Below are 19,578 nucleotides of genomic sequence, written 5' to 3' on the forward strand. Positions count from 1 at the left end.
TTAGGGAAACCCACTCTTACCAAGACTGCAGGAAAAAAATTTGTGAAGAGACACTGCCCTCTGCTGGTTAATGATACACACTGTCCATAAATCTTTAATTTGAGAACAAAAGTAATGAAATGTATTAATATTTAAGTACCATGGTCTATAATGCTATTTACAGAGTCTAATAGTGAGTTTTGATTATATGAGAATGATAAACACATGTACACATTGTACATGTCATAGCAAGAGCCAATACACAATTTCAGGCTCTTCTACTATAACAAATATAAAACATTACATTCAATCTGCAAATATTTTCAAAGCAAATTTCCATTTTCACTCTTTCAGCAATTTTTTAAATAATGTATATCAATGCTGTTTATTTGCATTTTAGGATCAATGATGAATGTCACCTTAGAGATCAATTAGTAACTACAGAATAAAGTTTTAAAGCCTTAAAAGTACTATGAACATGTACAGACACATATTTATCACCCTCCCCTACACTGAAATTTTGGTACAAACTGAATATCTTGAAGTTGATAAATTTCAGAATATCTCTACCATGTGCCTATAAGACACATGTGAACATTAGTTTAGACCTCTCTATATAAACACTACTGAAAACTATAAAGATAACTTTATTGAATTCTAAGTAGTACAGAATAATACATGAAAACAGCCTTGTAAAAAAAAAAAAATCCAACAACAGAAATGCATAAAAGGTGAGGGTCCCTGTATTATACACCTCAAATTCACTCCAGTGGCTATAGGCCAACATAATTAACCCTTTGTATCCTTCATTTTGTTTTTCTATTTACATATTTTTAAGATAGTTTTTTAAAAAGATTGTTTCACACTATACAAGACACTTAATCACCTTGATTTTCACTTTACAATAGATTTTTAAGATCTTTGTCACAACAGTGCATAAAGATTTAACCCACTGGTTTTAACAGCTATACAATAGAGATACTCTAAAAATCTAGTCCACCCTCTCTACTGTTAGTAACGGTATTTTCACACTAGTGAAATAAGAGGAGTGCTATAAGCATCCTTGTTTAACTGGCTGCAAGAACGATTACTAGGACTCCTAACTTTTTTTTTTTTTAAGATTTTATTTATTTATTTGACAGACAGAGATCACAAGTAGGCAGAGAAGCAGGCAGATAGAGAGGAAGGGAAGCAGGCTCCCTGCTGAGCAGAGAGCCCAATGCGGGACTGGATCCCAGGACCCTGAGATCATGACCTGAGCCGAAGGCAGCGGCTTAACCCACTGAGCCACCCAGGTGCCCGAGGACTCCTAACTTTTATCATAAATCTCATACTGTCTCCATGAAATAAAATACACATATTATATAAACAAATACTATTGAGTGTAGTTTTTATGTTTGCCAAAGTAACACTTAGAAGCAACATTATATTAAAACTCACATGAGTCTACAACTGTACACAATAACTATATAAAAATAGATAATTTTCCAGTGACTTAAAGAGAAACCATTAAAAACCAAAAGCTAAACCTATACAGAAGGGAAAATGCACATCATATATTTGTGAAAAAATTATGTATTTGTATGTTTTTGACTATTTAAAAATATTCAGCCTCCATTAAAGAACCACCAAAAGCTCACAAAAATAGTGAGCATGTAACACACTTACAACCATACAGTATTCCATTGATCTTTCCTTTTTTTTTTTTTAAAGATTTTATTTATTTATTTGACAGAGAGAGATCACAAGTAGGCATAGAGGCAGGCAGAGAGAGAGAGGAGGAAGCAGGCTCCCTGCCGAGCAGAGAGCCTGATGCGGGACTCAATCCCAGAACCCCGAGATCATGACCTGAGCCAAAGGCAGCAGCTTAACCCACTGAGCCACCCAGGTGCCCCTGATCTTTCCTTTTTATATGACTCTTACTTTATACCACAGTTAAAAATCCCCAACTGAAAATACAAATAACTCTATAAATAGCACATTTCCTTGAAGTTCAACCTAGCTCATTTGTGTTCAGTAATCCATACAACTCTATGATTAGTTCTGCTGTGGGCTTAAACCATAAGATACAAAATGGCATAAAGCAGGCTAGCTTTCCCAAACTAACACTTAGAAGCAACATTATATTAAAACTAAAACTAAAACAACACTATATTAAAACTCCTCCCTTCACTTAGCTATAAATTTACTCTGAAGGTTTATTAATGAACAGCACAATCACAAACACCCTAGCTGTTATTAGATCCCTTCCTGTTAAATTTACTGAAGCATATATGCTACTGTCTGCATATCTCCATACATATGCTTTGTAAAACCACAGATCTGCATATTGAAACTGGTTTTTTGTAAGTTTTCCCCACTTGCAAACTGCCCAGTCCCAAAAGTCTGTCATCCTCTGTTAAATGTATAGCTCAGTACTTGAATGAATATTTAATCTATGGTTATGCCTTGACTTTCTGTTGAATGCCCATTTCCCTCTGTGTCCTATTTCTATTTCCCCAAAACTGTAGTTTCCTCGCCCTTTGGTTTCCCAGCTTTTGACTATGTGTTTGGCATGGGTTTGGCTTCATAGTTACCACATCTTGGAATAGCAGCAAAGAAACACTTTCTCTGCCTTTGCTTCAGAGATAAACCCATTAAAGCAGAAGGCCCAGAGATGCTAATTTGCCCACTGAGGACCACTTTCTCCACAGACCCTACTGACTGACTGAAACAATAGGAAGCTGGGAGCTGGACACTTGACATTCACTGAAAAAAGTTCCTTCCATATTTGTGCTTGTTTGGCTTTATCCTGTGGCATTTCCATAAATAAGAAGCATCATTTATTTACTTCAAAGCTGAATAATTATAAAGTCTCGGAAAATACATCTAATCCAATCTGCTATGGTGTCAATCAGTTACAGAAGGTAAATGGAGAAAATAAAGTGGGGCATAGAGGGGCCAGAGGCTCTCTTAAAATGAATAAACCCAAACAACACTATTTAAGTGTACTAAAACTAAACTCTATCTATGGAAAGTCTAGGTTTATAAACCTCCCAACCTAAGAATGTTTCTTTCAGACACAGTGATTTGCACAGCCCAAATTTTCTTTGTAAGTAACCACAACAGCTACTCAGTAGAGTATCAACTTCAGACTCTCCACTTCACAAAGAGTGTATACTTTTGTAAAATGGATCTGCACTTCCAGTTCCTTTTCTTCATTTTTGCATAAGCTATGTGACTAGCAAGATCACCAATATGAACAAAAAGTAAAGCATAACAGGAACTAAACAAGAATCTGTGCTCAGCACTAACCTCAGTCCAGTGCTGAGTAGCTGCATAAATCAGAGACTGATTTAGCTTTGCCACAGACACCATTCATCTCAACAGCACCAGCAAACACATCTGTACAGTAATTGGATGAAAATGTACCATGAACTGTTCATAAAGAATCTATACTATAGAAATGCCTTCTAAGATGCATTCCACTGACGTTTACACTATAGTGTAAACTATGCACAAATCTAAGAACAGCAGTTTATCCAGTAAGGTATCTTGGTCATGCTTACTCAAACTATACATTTTAGGGCTTGGGATTCAGCATTAATTACGAAGGTCATGGGTATAAGCAGCACCAAAACTCAGGAAACCTCTCCAACATTCTTTCTAGTCAGATGTGAAATACTAAAGCATGAAACACATTTTCTAAAACTTATGAGCATGTACCTCAATGAATGTCATTTTAGAGAAATAATCTAATATTTCAGAACTTGCAACATTCAACATCAAGTAACTTACCAGAGCCACTTATGGAGACAATATGTAACAGAAAAGAATTTCACACAGAGGAGCTGAGGAAGGTTTGGAATACTGCTTTCTTAGAAATTCTTTCCTTCATCTATTCCTTCAATCCCTTGCCAAGACAGCCTCCAATGTGTGTCCTTACTGGCAGATTATTGCTGCATTTTGTTCCTCAACTCAACTCTAGCATACCCCCAAAATAGAAAAGTTTGCATTAGACTTTTAAATATAGATGGTATATGCTCTTTGGTTCCTGGATTTTAAGAATGACATAAAATTAAGGGGTATTTTAAGCACCCTCTGCTCTCTTGCAACAATGGGCAATAATTTCCTAGTTGTCTTAATTTGTGTGCATGTTTTAAATCTAGAGTATCCTTTATGATTATTGCAGTTGATATTTTCTTATTTTATGTAGCCCTTCTTTTTTTTTTTTTTTTTTTTTTTAGTTTTTTAAAATTTATTTGACAGAGAGAGAGAGAGAGAGACATCACAAGCAGGGGTAGCATCAGAGGGAGAGGGAGAAGCAGGCTCTCTGCTAAGCAGGGAGCCCGAAGCAGAGCTTGATCCCAAAAGTCCCAGGCATCATGATCTGAGCTGAAGGCAGATGCTTAACCGACTGAGCCACCCAGGCATCCCATTATGCAGCCCTTCTTGCCTATAATGTAAATTTACAAACCAGGCTGGATTTTATCCCCACTTTGTGTCATTCCTATTTCAATTTCCCATTATCACAGAACTGTTAACAAAAGTCATTTAGTTACTTTTTCCTATCATGTATTCCAAATTCACTGGAATAATCCCTTATGAGGCCAAAGAAATGCAATTCTAAAGAAACTTATTAAAATTTACATGACCAATCCAACCCTTCAAATATGAGAGCACAGTTAAAAATGTAGTTATTCGATAAGACAAAAACAATGATGGCATTAACTACATTACAGTATGAACTGTGGTGGAATAAACTGAGATAGTGGGTGCAGGCAGGGCCCATCAACAAAGATAAGACTGGAAACGTGCAAGTGCACCAGGTCCACATAGCCATCTGCTCTGCATGGAGGGAATGAAATAGAGCAATGAACTAAGGCATTTATTTTCAAAGTCCTAATTTGTTAACAAGACCTTTGCAATGAACTCTCGTGTACTACTATGGTTCTATGATGCCCCTCCAAAAAAAAAATCCACCACAAACCACCTGCCATACTGTATGGGGACAAGTTAGAAGATTTTCCTAATAAATGTCTATACTTTAAAAATGTTTTACTTGCCTATGAAAGAAACATTAAAAGGGAAAATGTTAAAAGGAAAGATACTAGAAAATAATGTTTATAATATTAATCAACTTTGTGTGGGCTTTTAAGAAGATAAAGACTTACACTGATATTCTTGAAGGGATATGCAAGTTATTACAGGCTTTACTTTAGGGAAGAGATTGGAAAGCGTGTCATTAAATATTTTTCTGTAATCTACTTCTTTTTAATATATGGACATATATTCATTTTTCTTTTATTTCTATATATCTTAACAATGAGTATTTGGATAATAATATTAAGAGCCATAGTGATTTCCTTTCAAATAATTTTCTGTAAAATTAAGAGGATTCTAGTACATGGACACACCATAATTTACTCAATGATTCCCATTTATCATTGGACATTTTAGTTATAATTCAACTTTTGCTGACAGAATTGGACTACAACAATCACTTCTGTCAATGAAATTTTGTCTGCATTTGTGATTATTTCCTAGGAGTGGAAGAATGGGATAAGGGCATGGAGATGTCAAGCACTATTAATGCATACTACCTACCCACTTTTTAGGATGCTTATAACAATTACACTTCCACCTAACAGAAATGCAGAGTGCCCACTCTAGCAACTACATTCTCAAGAGCAATGGGAATTTTCCTTTAATCTTTACTAATATGATAAGAAAAAGAAATCCTTCACTATTACTTTGAATAATACTAAGGTTTGGAGCGCCTGGGTGGTTCAGTGGGTTGAGCCTCTGCCTTCGGCTCGGGTCATGATCTCAGGGATCTGGGATCGAGCCCCGTATCGGGCTCTCTGCTCGGCGGGGAGCCTGCTTCCCCCTCTCTCTCTCTGCCTGCCTCTCCGCCTACTTGTGATCTCTGTCAAATAAATAAAATCTTAAAAAAAATTTTTTTAAAGAAAATAATACTAAGGTTTGAGCAATCTTTCAATTTTATTTACCTGCAAAGAAACAGGTTTTCATGCTATTCTAAGAATTATCAGAACAGTCCAAATTTTAAAATATTAACACTTACAGGATGACTCAAAATATACATTCCTAAAACTGGAAATACTCTACCAAGAGTCACTGGAATTATTAATCGTTATGAAAATTGTAAATTATACAATATCTGTTACGAAAATTTAAAAAGTTGCTGGAAACTACCTACTTTTGTATCTTAACTCAAATAAAAACCTGGAGTATATGAAAACCATATGTGGACGACAAGAGTCAAACTGAGCAGGAATCTCTAATATCCATAATGATTTTCTTCCCAGGGATTTACAACACATGGTTTTTCAGATTCAACACAGGGCCCAAGAGCTACAGCATGCTTTTGAAGACATAAGCAGCCTATCCAAATACCTCTCCTTAGCACTCTGGCCCACAAAACCCTAAGCACTGCTGGGTGATATCACTTCTTTTCATACTGCCCTCATGCTGGCAGAAAGAGTGAACGAATATGAGATATAAGTAGAAATATATAAAGCAATCCATCTGCCCAGCCTGCTGTTAGCACTTATCCTGAAAATACTATCCCCACAGCCACAGTTTCTCAGTGCCTCAGATCTGAACTCTGCCAGCCTTCTCCAAATTAGTATCAGGGAGTTCCCTGACTTAGAAGTTTTAAAAATGTTTTCAATGAGAGAGGCATGGTGCTACATGACTGCACCAACTACAGCTGCCATCCTCACCACAGGCTGATGAGGGGAGGGTTAAAGCCTTCCTCACAGGTAGGAAAAATGCAGCTCGCAGAGAGAGGTTACACAGCTGCCCAGCACAGAAACAGAATTCTAACATAGGTCTGTGTGATTGGGTTGGTTTTTGTTTACCTGCACTCAAATATGCCATCAAAACTCCTGTTAAGGAAAGAAGCACCACAGAGATGGAGCAATGAACACTTGAATCTCTGACTGACAAAGTTATGAAAAATAAAACATTGGCCTGCTTTCTCTAGACTTTGGTTTTAAAGAGAACCATTTCAGCTCTCTAATCTGGTATCCAAAGCATGGACTTCAAGCTAGGCCCAGTCCCCTTATGTCTGCAGGTTGCAGACTTCAGTGCTTCCTTGTCCCCATCTAGAGAGATGAGCCTCCCAAGACATATAGGCAAGATGGCGTTTTTCCCCCATCTTCACCAACCCAATCCTCCTTTCTGTTGGGCCAGGAACTGGCCCACTGAACTGATCCATCATCACTGGAAAAAGAAACCGATTCCCTTAGACCAATCACAACCACCAATGAGCCAAGGTCAATTCCTCAAACTGGAATTCTGGAAGAAAGACACATATTTACCTAGTACATGTCTACCTAGTACTCACCACAACTTTTCAAGGCTCCTTACATATTTATTTGTATTTATATCTCAAAACAACTATAAAGAGGTTATAATCTCCATTTTACATATGAGAAAAGGGAGATTTGGACAGGTTAGTTAAGTACTTACTCCAATCACACAGCTAGTAAAAGGAAAAGTTTGAATTTCAGTCAGTCCGACTAATCCTTGAACTTGTACCCCCTCACCACTACACAATAATGCTTCCCTTCTACATATCGAAAGTAAAGGTCTGCATGATTATATACAGAGCCTGAGAGAGATTCAAGACAAAGTGTATTACTACCCAGAGGATCTACCACATCCACACATTGTGTCACTCCCTTGAGTGTGACTCAGATAGCAATCCTATGTGATCACAGAGGATCTGCTTGAGCTCTATTTTTTACTTTTTTTGTAATTTTATTTTTTGCAGTGTTTCAAGACTCATTGTTACGCACCACACCCAGTTTGAGCTCTATTTTTAATTAAGCATACTGAAAGAAGATGTAAGATATAATTAATTTTATAAAACTTTGATATGACAATGGAAGTTAACACATGCTAATTTTTTTCCTTAAAATGTTTTTCTAGCCTTTTCCTAAAAGGTTATAAAATATCAGCAATAATAATGAAATATATGTACATATGCAACTCTCATCTCCGTCCCCCCAAAAAAGTGATATGTATGATTACACAACAGACAATTCTCCAATATTAAGATTTTGCTTCTTCACATTTTTTTAGTTCTTCATATTTTTTTTAAAGATTTTATTTATTTATTTATTTGACAGACAGAGATCACAAGTAGCAGAGAGGCAGGCAGAGAGAGAGGGGAAAGCAGGCTCCCTGCCGAGCAGAGAGCCTGATGCGGGGCTCGATCCCAGGACCCTGGGATCATGACCTGAGCTGAAGGCAGAGGCTTTAACCCACTGAGCCATCCAGGCGCTCCATAGCTCTTCATTTTTTTAAATGACATTATAACTCTGAGTTGAAATTTCCCCTACTTAACGCTTTATTCATTGCTCATACTCTAGTATAATAATAATCAGAATATTAAACAATAATAAGAGCTACATAAAACCATCATAAAAATTGCACTCAAGAATCAACAAGGCATACAAGTATTGATATTGTCCTCAGTTAAAGACAGCACATGGAAAAATGCAAACTGATCAATACAAATAAAAGACGAACTACAACGCCTGGAAGAATTAGCTGTAAGCACTAAATTTTGTAGATAGTGCCACAGAGAATGTATTGGTGCTCTAAGCTATTGTAGAAAATCATCCCTCCACAGAATCCAGAGTGTCCAGAAGACACTCTTGTTCTGCCTTCCTTGTTTTAGAAAGAGGCAAAAACTATTAATGGCCATAGTTTATAGAGGATAAAATTATAGTAAATTAAAAATAACAGGTATGGCTAAATGAGGGAGAGAACTAGGTACTAGGCTTCTATATTATATGAGACTTTTTCAGGGTCTGCCTAACTGGGAACACCTTTCCTCTTTGAATTGGCTAACACTCTGATTCTTCTAATTACAAATGTGTAGAACTATTAAAACAGTAATAGAGAGTAATCATGGGTTTCATCACCTATTCTTTATTCCCTTTGATATTTAAATATCAAAATCTTACTCAGCAATATGCTTTCATTATTTTGAGCTTTTGGCCTGAGTATGGTCCCTGGCTCTGGCAGAGAGTGCTCTTTGGGGAAACAGCCCTAGTGGGTAATTTCCAGGCTATAGTTATAACCAGCAGTCCTAAAAAGAGGTATGTTCTATCACCTTGCTCAGAGTACAGGAAGGATAGATTATGGATCCCCTGATTAAGGTTTAATTATAGCCACTGACCTCAGTGAAATCCCATTAAAACTTTCTTTTGATTCAAAACTGTCCTATCAAATGATAAGTAAGCAAGACTCCTATACCACAGCTACAAATCAGGCATCTGCACATGTTGCTCTTGTTTCATTAGCAGAGAAGGTTATCTCAAAGGAAAGGGAACAATGACTTTGGTTGGTATGCCTTATTTAAGAAGCCCTAATTTGGGGCGCCTGGGTGGCTCAGTGGGTTGGACCGCTCCTTGGGCTCAGGTCATGATCTCGGGGTCCTGGGATCGAGTCCCGCATCGGACTCTCTGCTCGGCGGGGAGCCTGCTTCCTCCTCTCTCTCTCTCTGCCTGCCTCTCTGCCTACTTGTGATCTCTCTCTGTCAAATAAATAAATAAAATCTTTAAAAAAAAAAAAAAAAAGAAGCCCTAATTTGGGGAGATGACTGAGTGGCTCAGCTGGTTAAGTGTCCGGCCTTGGCTCAGGTCATGATCGCAGGGTCCTGGGATTGAGCCATGGGTCCTTGCTCAGTGGGAAGTCGGCTTGTCTCTCTCCCTTTCCTTTTGCACGCCCCCCCCCACCCAACTCATGCTCAGATGCACACTTGCTCTCTCTCGTTCTCTCAAATAAATAAAATCTTAAAAAAAAAAAAAAAAGTCATGCTTACCTCATCCACCAAGAAAGAAAAATCAGTATGCAGCTGGGCCAAAGAGTTCAGATCTCACCTGAAGAATTTTTCCCAAGTATTCCTCTAAATAGCTTTTTCTTTAAGTTACCACATTTTATCAAAAGACTACACAGATCCTTTGAGATAGCCACTATGTAAGAGAAAACAATCAGAAATCAAACCATAAAGTTATGAAGTGAATCAAAGGACCACCAAGAGGATCAACTGCTGGGAAGCAGCAGTGTCCATATCCAAATCCAGCCCCACAAGCTACAAATGGTGCTCCTTTTACCCCTGGTCATTTACTCATTGGTCATACTAAAGCACTGATATAGGCTGCCTCCTAGCTCATGTGTGATCACATGTCTACCGACAGCTTTTGACAGCTTTTGAATGAAGTTAGGAACAGAACCACTATTTTAACATGACAGTCTCAGCAAGGCAGAATGATACTCCCAAAGAAAATCAGCTTATCACTGATAGAGGGAGAACTGACTGTATTCACAGGGTCCAAGTTTTTTGTCTTCTTGCATTATCCCCAAACTTTGGAAACCATTTCCTTTTCTGCCGTGATGTCTTAAGCTTTACCATATAAGTTGATATGATGAGTTAAGTAGTGAAAGTGGATTTCAGATTCAGACTGGAAAGCTACAAGTTCTTGAGGAAGATTTTTAAATGTAGTAAATTTATATATTACATCTGTAATTATTCTGTTCTGTGTAACAGAGCAGTCAGTGAATGTTAGCTGAAAATGTAAAAAAGAGAACACTATTTATGTAAGAATAAAGCAATAAAATATAGGCAAGATTCCTAGGTTTGAATCCTGGTTCTGATGTTTTTAACTAAATGGCCTTGGGCAAGAAGTCATTTAATCATTCAATAAATTATATCTTGTGCATCTATTACATGATAGGTAAAGAACACTAAATGATATTATTAATATTATTGATACTAATGATTTTTTTCCCTAAGATTTTATTCATTTATTTGACAGACAGAGATCACAAGTAGGCAGAGAGGCAGGGGGGGTGGGGGAAGGAGGCCCCCACTGAGCAGAGAGCCCAATGAGGGGCTCGATCCCAAGACCCTGGGATCATGACCCGAGCCGCACGCAGAGGCTTTAACCCACTGAGCCACCCAGGCGCCCTGATACTAATGATTTTTTAAATCCCTACTCTTACAGATCTCTCAACCTACTGCAAGGGAGACAAACAAATTAGGACATTATCAGCAGTATGCCAGACAGTAGTAAGAAGAAAAATAAGCTTAAAGGGGTACAAGGATTATAGGAGGAGGGAGTAGGAATTTCCATATTATTTCCATATTATTTTAAATAGAGTATCTATTATATTTGATAATTTATATTCACCTTTGATAACCCAAATATACTATTGTATAATTATATTATTATAAGAGAGTAAGAGTTTTCTTTATTTTATACTATTTTTCCATAATGAAAAAAAAAATAGGAGAAAAACTAAGAAGGAATATTTTTTAAAAAAGGATCCCCTAAACAATTACAAATACAGTACATTGTATAAAAAGCTCATAGTTAACCTTAGAAATCGCTATATACAAAAGCTATATACTTTTACCTTTAACACTCGTCCTCCTCTAGAAGATCTTTTCCAAAACTCTCTTACCCAATTCTACATATGCCCAAAATACCTATTAATTCTCATAGAAAAAGGGCTATTAATAATATACTTGAAAGCTGTTACACATCTCCAACTTACAAATGGATTCTACATTGATGGTTTAGAACCTAAAATACTTTTTAGTAGAGAAAAAATATTATATGATGTTGAAGGACCTCAATCCAAACAACAAAGGTCTATTTAATTCACTAAAGAATTAAAAGCATCACTTTTAATTGGCTTTCAACGCAAAGCATCCACCAGATTCAGCTATGGGGATTTTTAAAAGTCAAACACTTATAACCCCTTACCAGAGATCATTATCTTACTGGTCTGGGTGAGGCCAGGGTTCTGTACTTTTAAAGCCCCACAGGGTTGAGGACAGCTTCTGGAGACTCTTAGCTCCAAAAGACAGATCGCATCTGTCTTATTTTACTTCTTTAACCACAGCACAGAACCCGGCACAAATAGAGCCTAAACATGTCATTAACTTCCCCAGCCTTCTTTACAGTTACGGCTAGCCACGGAATATAAAAGGAAGTTTTCAGATGGATTTAAGAAAAGATTTTCCTCCCGAACAGAGGAAGGTAGGTGAACCACCTTCTTGTACTATCTCCTCTTCTTCCTGTCCTGGGAGAGAACATGCCTGAAGTAAGCACTTGTGAACACTCTCCCACTAAGGCCAGTAGGACAGAAGGATAGGAAGAGCAGGGGACCTCATGACACTGCTGAGCAGCTATACCAACCCTGGGACCCCAACCCCTGAATCCCTCAAGTGCCAAACACCTATATGGAACAAAGCCTTCTGTAGAATTTTTTACTATGTATTTACTATTATAAACACTGAATAAATCTGGAAAAGGTAAAAGAGATGGTTAAGAAAAAAGTCCCAAAGTTTCAAAAGTCCTGCAATAGAATTTGGTTCTTAATAATCATAAAAACAGGTAGGTGTGCCCTCAATTTCATTCTAACTCCCCAATTAGGGTGCAAGTTCCCCTTCACAACTTACACAGTAGACAGGATCATTCTAAATCCTCAAGAATCTTAAAAATCGGGGCGCCTGGGTGGCTCAGTGGGTTAAAGCCTCTGCCTTAGGCTCAGGTCATGATCTCAGGGTCCTGTGATCGAGCCCCGCATCAGGCTCTCTGCTCGGTGGGGAGCCTGCTTCCTCCCTCTTCTCTCTCTACCTGCCTCTCTGCCTACTTGCGACCTCTCTCTGTCAAATAAATAAATAAAATCTTTAAAAAAAAAAAAAAGAATCTTAAAAATAATTCCACAAATCTCATAGCAGACTGGCACCTATTTAATCCACCGTAATCAGGGAGATGAGTCCAAAAGGAAATAGCACACTAGGGGGTCAATCTTCTGCCTCTGATCCCAGCCCCACCGTGCTCATTTTATGCATCATTCCTCTTCTCCTCCCTCCTCTATTAGAAAAAGGGGTTGATAGAGGGCAGAAGACATCAGATTATCTATGAACTGACACTATCACAGAAATGGCAAGAAATAAAATGAATCAAGTGCCCTGGACAAGGCCCAGCATATCATGAACAATCAATCTCACCAATCATTACTATCGAACTCATATGAAAGTAGAATAATTTAAAAACAACAACAAAAAAATAATTTTTAAAAAATAATTTTTTTCTCAGTAGAGTATGTAAGTTATTCAAAGAAGCCAAATTACTTTTTTCTTTTTTTTTCAAAGATTTTATTTATTTGAGAGAGAGAACCTGAATGAGAGGAGAAAGTGAGTAAGAGAGAGAGCACAAGCTGGGGGCAGAGGCAGAGGGAGAAGCAGACTCCCTGCAGGGATCCTGATGCAGGGACTTGATTCCATGATATCTGGTATCATAACTTGAGTTGAAGGCAGATGCTTAACCAACTGAGCCACCCAGGAGCCGGCCAACTTACTTTTTCTTAAAGTACTGACTTAAACTAAAGCCTCAAAAACAGACATTACATTGATTTCAGTTTAGCAACTAAACATGAGGTCATAAATCATGTAACACAAATCCCAAAATTCAGCAAATTTAAGTTAGCAATAAATAAAACCAGGCTCCCTAGCTCTGAGGGCTTGAGGTCCAGATATCTCTCCTGCAGACACAATATTTACTAATCAAATGGCTTTCTACTATACAACTTGACATCCCAGATTTTCTGAATCCCACAATTCAGTACTTTATCAGAATAAAATGAGGATATAATATGATTATTTTCTTAATACCTCTTCCACATATATAAATACTAACTCCCCAGTCAGAGTACAAGCTCCAAAAAACTTAATATGATTTTGTTTCTCTATGTTGTACCACCAGTGACCAGGAAATAGAAACAAAGTAGAGGTAAAAAGAGAAAATGAGAATATAAAATCTTGTGCTCCTAAAGTTCATATTATATAGGCCACATCAGACATTCAAAACTAGAATGCAGGACTATTAGTCTACATTTCCTTTCCTTCACATGCTATAAGAATACAGAAATTCTGTGATGTAAAGCACATTAAAATATAACATAGGGACTCACCACGAAAATGATTCCTGATTGTTTTTAAAAAGACTGCCCAAGATTCTGGATATTTTTGGAAGGGTGCTACCTGATTTAAAAATAAAAAATCCAATTCTAGAAAAGGATTAAAATATAAAATGGAATGAACCTATACCACAGCTCTTCTATGTAAGACAATTTATTAATTGAAATCCACTCCAGATTAAAGGGAAATCAGTTTCAAAATTCTATTTAAGGATTCAAATGACAGAAAGCTTTAAACTTATATTATGAAATGCCCCTAAAGTTCATGAGAGAACATTCCCAGCTCTGCAGTATAATTTTTCAACTTTTTGGCATATCATCTTAATAGATTATCACTTAAAATAAAATTAATGCAAAATAAGAGGTATCATTTTGGAGCCACCAAATATTACCTTTCCTTCCAAAAAGATAACATGATTTATCGTGCCATAGATAAGTCTCTCATACTGCACATGTGGTCATAAATACACTACTTCTGATGGTGTAAGCTAGATATCACTGTCCCCAACACAATGATTCTTTTTTACTCAAGAAAATCAGTACAGTAAATAACTTTTCTTCCCTTCGAGACAATCACAGTGCTTGAGGCTGCTGCGACACAAAAACAAAATATCTTCACAAATGTCTCCGAACAGTCAAGCTGAAAATCTAAGCCAAAGTTTCATTTAACAGCCTGTCAGTTTTTTGATGTGAAGCTAATGAATGCAGTGGCAAACAAATCCATCAAACCTAAGATCAAAACAACTGCACTTCATCCTACCAAACAGAAAAATGAAATACAACCTGCAGGCCAGCTCTTTGATCCAGCCTAGCCAGGAAGCAGACCTGTGAGTACCATCACAGCTGCTGCACCGAAGTAATCATGGACTTCATTCCACCACAGAAGGAGAGAAAGCTCCAGAAATGGAAAACATTCATCTCAAATATGCATCAATATCTTATTTCAATTGCTAAAGTGTTACATAGTTTTACATTTCTACCAGAAAAAAATATAGCATTTCATTCTAGATTACTCAAGTTCAAAACTATAAACATGCCTAAAATAAATAACTAGATAGTATGTTCTATTCATACTACAGTTTTGAAAATGGAGGTTTATTAAAAGCCCCTCTGTTCTTTATGAAAGCTCCTTGAAGACAAAGAAAACACATCTTTCTTCTTTGTAAAAACACAGGCACAATTCCTGTTGCAAAGGAGGAACTCACTGAGCACTCTCTAAAGCTGAACTCTGCCTAACTCAGTAGGCAAATGGGCATGTAGCTATCTATAACATTCCTCTCAATTTTTCTTCAGTGAAAACCTTACTTCTGATCAATGTAATGGGGGAAATTACATAACCCCCTTCTTAGGTCGGTGAGTTCTCTTAAAGGCAAGGCCTTTCTGTTCTAGAGTATAATTTTCTGAATAAAAATCACCAATAATTCCAATATTACCAGTGACCCTGGGGTTATCTTTTCAAGCCCAATGTTTTTGGTTTCTTTTGTTTTAAACAAAAAACTGAGTTTTGAAGGAGGAGGGGCAAGATGGTGGAGAAGTAGGAGACCCTGTTTCAACCAGTCCCCTAAGGTGAGCTAATTATCTATGAGAACACTTTGAACACCCATGAAATCAGCCTGAGATGTAAGATTATACACTTCTGGATCTCTATGGAGGCAGAAGGTATCAGTGGAGAGGTAAAGCAGAGTGGGAATGCCTGGACTGATATCGGAGGATAAACAGAAGGGTGAAGGAGCCACTCATTGGAAAATAATACCCCAATACAAAAGTTCTCTGTGGTTGGGGACCAGCATTAACTTGAAGTCTAGTTGAAGGTACTCAAAAAGAGCAAAAGAGCTTAAGGAACAACTGGTAGAATCGGGTAGTCAGGAACCTAAGCCCATGGACCCAGGATGACCACTGCCAGCGACCACCTGTGCCAGAGAGTGTGGCAGAGCCTCCGCAGTCCCTGAGCGCAACACCACTGGGCTGGACACACTCCCACCCTCGTGTGAGACAATCTGGTATGGGCGCCAGCCGGCACTCGCTAGGTCCACACCCTTCTGCACTCCCCTGAACTCCCCAAACTGTGAGGGGGCTGTGAGTGCACTCCCCCCAAACCTAAGGGAGCCTGGTGTATGCACTAGCCAGCTGTCTCTAGGACCAGCTGAGGATCTGGTCGGTCCCAGTCTGCACTTGAGAGAACCCGCTAATCTCTGGTCCGGATCCCTAGGCAGTGGCAGCCTTCTACAACCTGCCCAACAACAATGTCTGGACCCCAGACAGCAGTCCCAGCAAAGGCAGACACAGGAAGCAGGCTCCCTGGACCAATACTGCTTGAGGTTTTAGTGGCACGGGAGTGCAGAGACAACGGGCACCTCCTGTGACCACTGAGATGGTGGCTGGGGGCGTTCACCACCTGTGGGAGGTTGTGCGGTTCAGCAGACATTGCAGAGGGGGCATCTGTGTGTTCTGGACCACCGAGAGGGGAGCAGACTGAGGCTCCCCTCTGAGGCGGGTCTGGGTGCAGTATACTTTCCACTAAACCTCAAAAAGCCACTAAAGAACAAAAACCTCTACAGAATAAAAGCCTGAAAAACCGGTTTCCACAGAGCCCAGCCACTTGATAGGGGACAGGACTCAACCCAAGCAAGACTGACTGAAAAACAATGCAGCAGGCCCCTCCTCCAGAAAGCAGGCCAAAAGAACAAGAGGACAACCTCCACAGGGTCCCCATAAAACAGTAAAATCCTAACATGAGGGGAAAATAATATATTAAGCTCCTGGTATTGTCCTAAAACCTGTATATTTCATAGGTACAACTTTTTTTTAATTTGTTCTCACAATCCTTGTTCTTTTTAGCTTTTTTAACCTACTTACCATTACAACTAGAGGTTTAATACAACATATTCCATAATAACCTTTTAACTTGAACTTTTTTCTTACATAGACCTGTTTTTCTTTTCTATTTTTTTAATATACATATAGATATAAGCTTCAAGGTAATCCTCTTTCCCTAATCAATACTACCCCTATACATAAATCAGTTTTAATTTCCCTTTATCTTGGTAAAGTTGAGTCCTTTAACAAAGATACCAAGATACACCCAAGAAGAGTCAAAATAACCTTCCTTAACCACCTCAAGGATTTATAACCACCCTCCCATCTTCTTCTTCTGTTAGTGTTTCTGTGTATTTGTTTTTGCTGGTGTTATAGAAATCTTATCCTTGGGATTCATTTGGGCTGGGTTCTGGGTTTTTTTGTTGTTTTTTTTTTTTCCTTGTCATTTACGTTTTTTGGTCTTTTTGTTTGTCTGTTTTGTTTATAAATCTCACTTTTAGGGCTCATTCTGCTGGGTTTTCTCTTTTCTCTCTCTCTCTCTCTTTTTCTCTTTTTTCTTTCTTTTTGTTGGTGACTTCCAATTGCTCTGAAACGTTCCAGGGTGCACCCTGCCTGGATCGTGGTTGATATATTCAGTTATACATCTCTTCAACTACCTCTCACCAAAATGACTAGGAAGAATACCCAACAGAGGAAAAATTCAGAGACTGTGCCCTCTCCATCAGAAGTATTGAATATGGACATAAATAGTATGTCAGAAAGGGAATACAGGGTAACAATTATCCAGGCAATGGCTAGGTTGGAGAAAACCATTAGTGACAACATAGAATCTCAAAGAGCAGAAGTGAAAACTGCCCGGGAAAAAGTTAAAAATGTAATAAATGAGACCCAATCTAATCTAAATACTCTAACAGCTAGGGTAACCGAGGCAGAAAATGGAATTAGTGATCTAGAGGACAAGATGATAAAGAAAAAGGATCAGGAGGAGGCACGGAACAAATAGCTTAGAAGTCATGAAAACAGAACTAGGGCAATAAATGATGCCAAGAAACATTCCAAAATCAAAATTATTGGGATCCCTGAGGGGCTGGAAAAAGACAGAACTAGAAGATAATAGATGAACAACTACTGGATGAAAATTTTCCCAGTCTGAGAAATGGATCAAGCGTTCGTGTCCTAGAGGCAGAAAGAACACCAACAAAGAACACCTGCCTCAAGGCACTTAATTATGAATCTCATGAATTATAATTTTGACAGGAGCTTCTGAGGGCAGCTAGAAGGAAGAGATTCTTTATGTACAGAGGAAGGTCCATCAGAATAACATCAGACCTGTCCACAGAAACCTGGCAAGCCAGAAAGGGCTGGAAAGACATATTCAAGGCACTAAATGAGAAGAACATGCAGCCAAGAATACTTTATCCAGCAAGGCTGACATTCAAAATGGATGAAGAAATAAAGAGCTTCCAAGACTGGCAAGGTTTAAAAGAGTATGTGACCACCAAGCTGGTACTAAAGAAGTATTAAGGGGGGTTCTATAAAAGAAAAAGAACCCAAGCATGACATAGACCAGAAATTTACAGAGACAATCTATACAAACAAGGACTTCACAGGCAACATGATGTCGATAAAAACTTATCTTTCAATAATCACTAAATGTGAAGAGCCTAAATGCTCCCATAAAATGGCACAGGGCTGCAGATTGGATAAAATGACAGAACGCATCCATATACTGTCTACAAGAGACACACTGGGAACCAAAAGATACATCCACACTGAAAGTGAAGGGATGGGAAAGCATCTTTCATGCCAATGGGCCTCAAAAGAAAGCTAGAGTAGCGATTCTCATATTGGATAAATTAGATTTTAAACTAAAGACTGTAGTCAGAGATAAAGAAGGACACTACATCATTCTTAAAGGATCTATCCACCAAGAAGATCTAACAATTGTAAATATTTATGCCCCCCCATATGGGAGCAGCCAACTACATAAGACAACTGTTAATCAAGATAAAGAGCCATAGTGATATGGATACATTAATAGTAGGGGATCTTAACACACCACTCTCAGTAACAGAAAGATCATCCAAGCAGAAAATCAATCAAGAAACAAGAGCTTGGGCACCTGGGTGGCTCAGTGGGTTAAGCCTCTGCCTTCAGCTCAGGTCATGATCTCGGGGTCCTGGGATCGAGTCCTGCATCAGGCTCTCTGCTCATCAGAGAGCCTGCTTCCCCCTCTCTGCCTACTTATGATTTCTCTGTGTGTGTGTCAAATAAATAAATAAAATCTTCAAAAAAAAAAAAGAAAAGAAAAGAAAAGAAAGAAAGAAACAAGAACTTTGAATGACACTTAGACCAGATGGACCTCATAGATATATACAGAATGTTCCACTCTAAAACAATGGAATACTCATTCTTCTCAAGCGCACATGGAACTTTCTCCAGAATAGAGCACATACTGGGTCACATAGCAGGGCTCAACTGATACCAAAAGATTGAGATTATTCCCTGCATATTCTGAAATCACAATGCTTTGAAACTGGAAATCAACCACAAGAGAAAGTTTGGAAGGAATTCAAACACTTGGAAGCTAAAGACCTCCCGCTTAAGAATGTTTAGATCATGATATGGTGAATGCTGTGAACTGTGTAAGCCTGACGATTCACAGACCTGTATCCTTGGGGCAAATAATACATTACCTGTTAATAAAAATAAATAACAAAAAGAAGAAATGAAAAAGGAAAAAAAAAAAGTATGTTTGGAACAACCAGGAAA

The 19,578-nt window shown here is 38.2% G+C and overlaps 1 protein-coding gene across 7 annotated transcripts in view; it reads right to left on the reverse strand.

Annotated features, from left to right (window-relative positions):
* The window catches only part of KDM4C (lysine demethylase 4C), a 476,304-nt gene that overhangs the window by 305,906 nt on the left and 150,820 nt on the right, over window positions 1-19,578 (reverse strand). Inside the window, exon 9 of one of the 7 annotated variants that reach the window (XM_044265701.1) lies at window positions 9,791-9,971. The exons of the other annotated variants lie outside the window; for them this stretch is intronic. Within the exon in view, the coding sequence (XP_044121636.1) occupies window positions 9,939-9,971 (33 nt within the window). The 3' untranslated portion in view covers window positions 9,791-9,938. Of the gene's footprint in view, window positions 1-9,790; window positions 9,972-19,578 lie in introns of those variants that run through there. 7 annotated transcript variants of the gene reach the window in all.

This window comes from Neovison vison, chromosome 9 (genome assembly GCF_020171115.1).
Source record: "Neovison vison isolate M4711 chromosome 9, ASM_NN_V1, whole genome shotgun sequence".
NCBI classification, from domain to species: Eukaryota; Metazoa; Chordata; class Mammalia; order Carnivora; family Mustelidae; genus Neogale; species Neogale vison.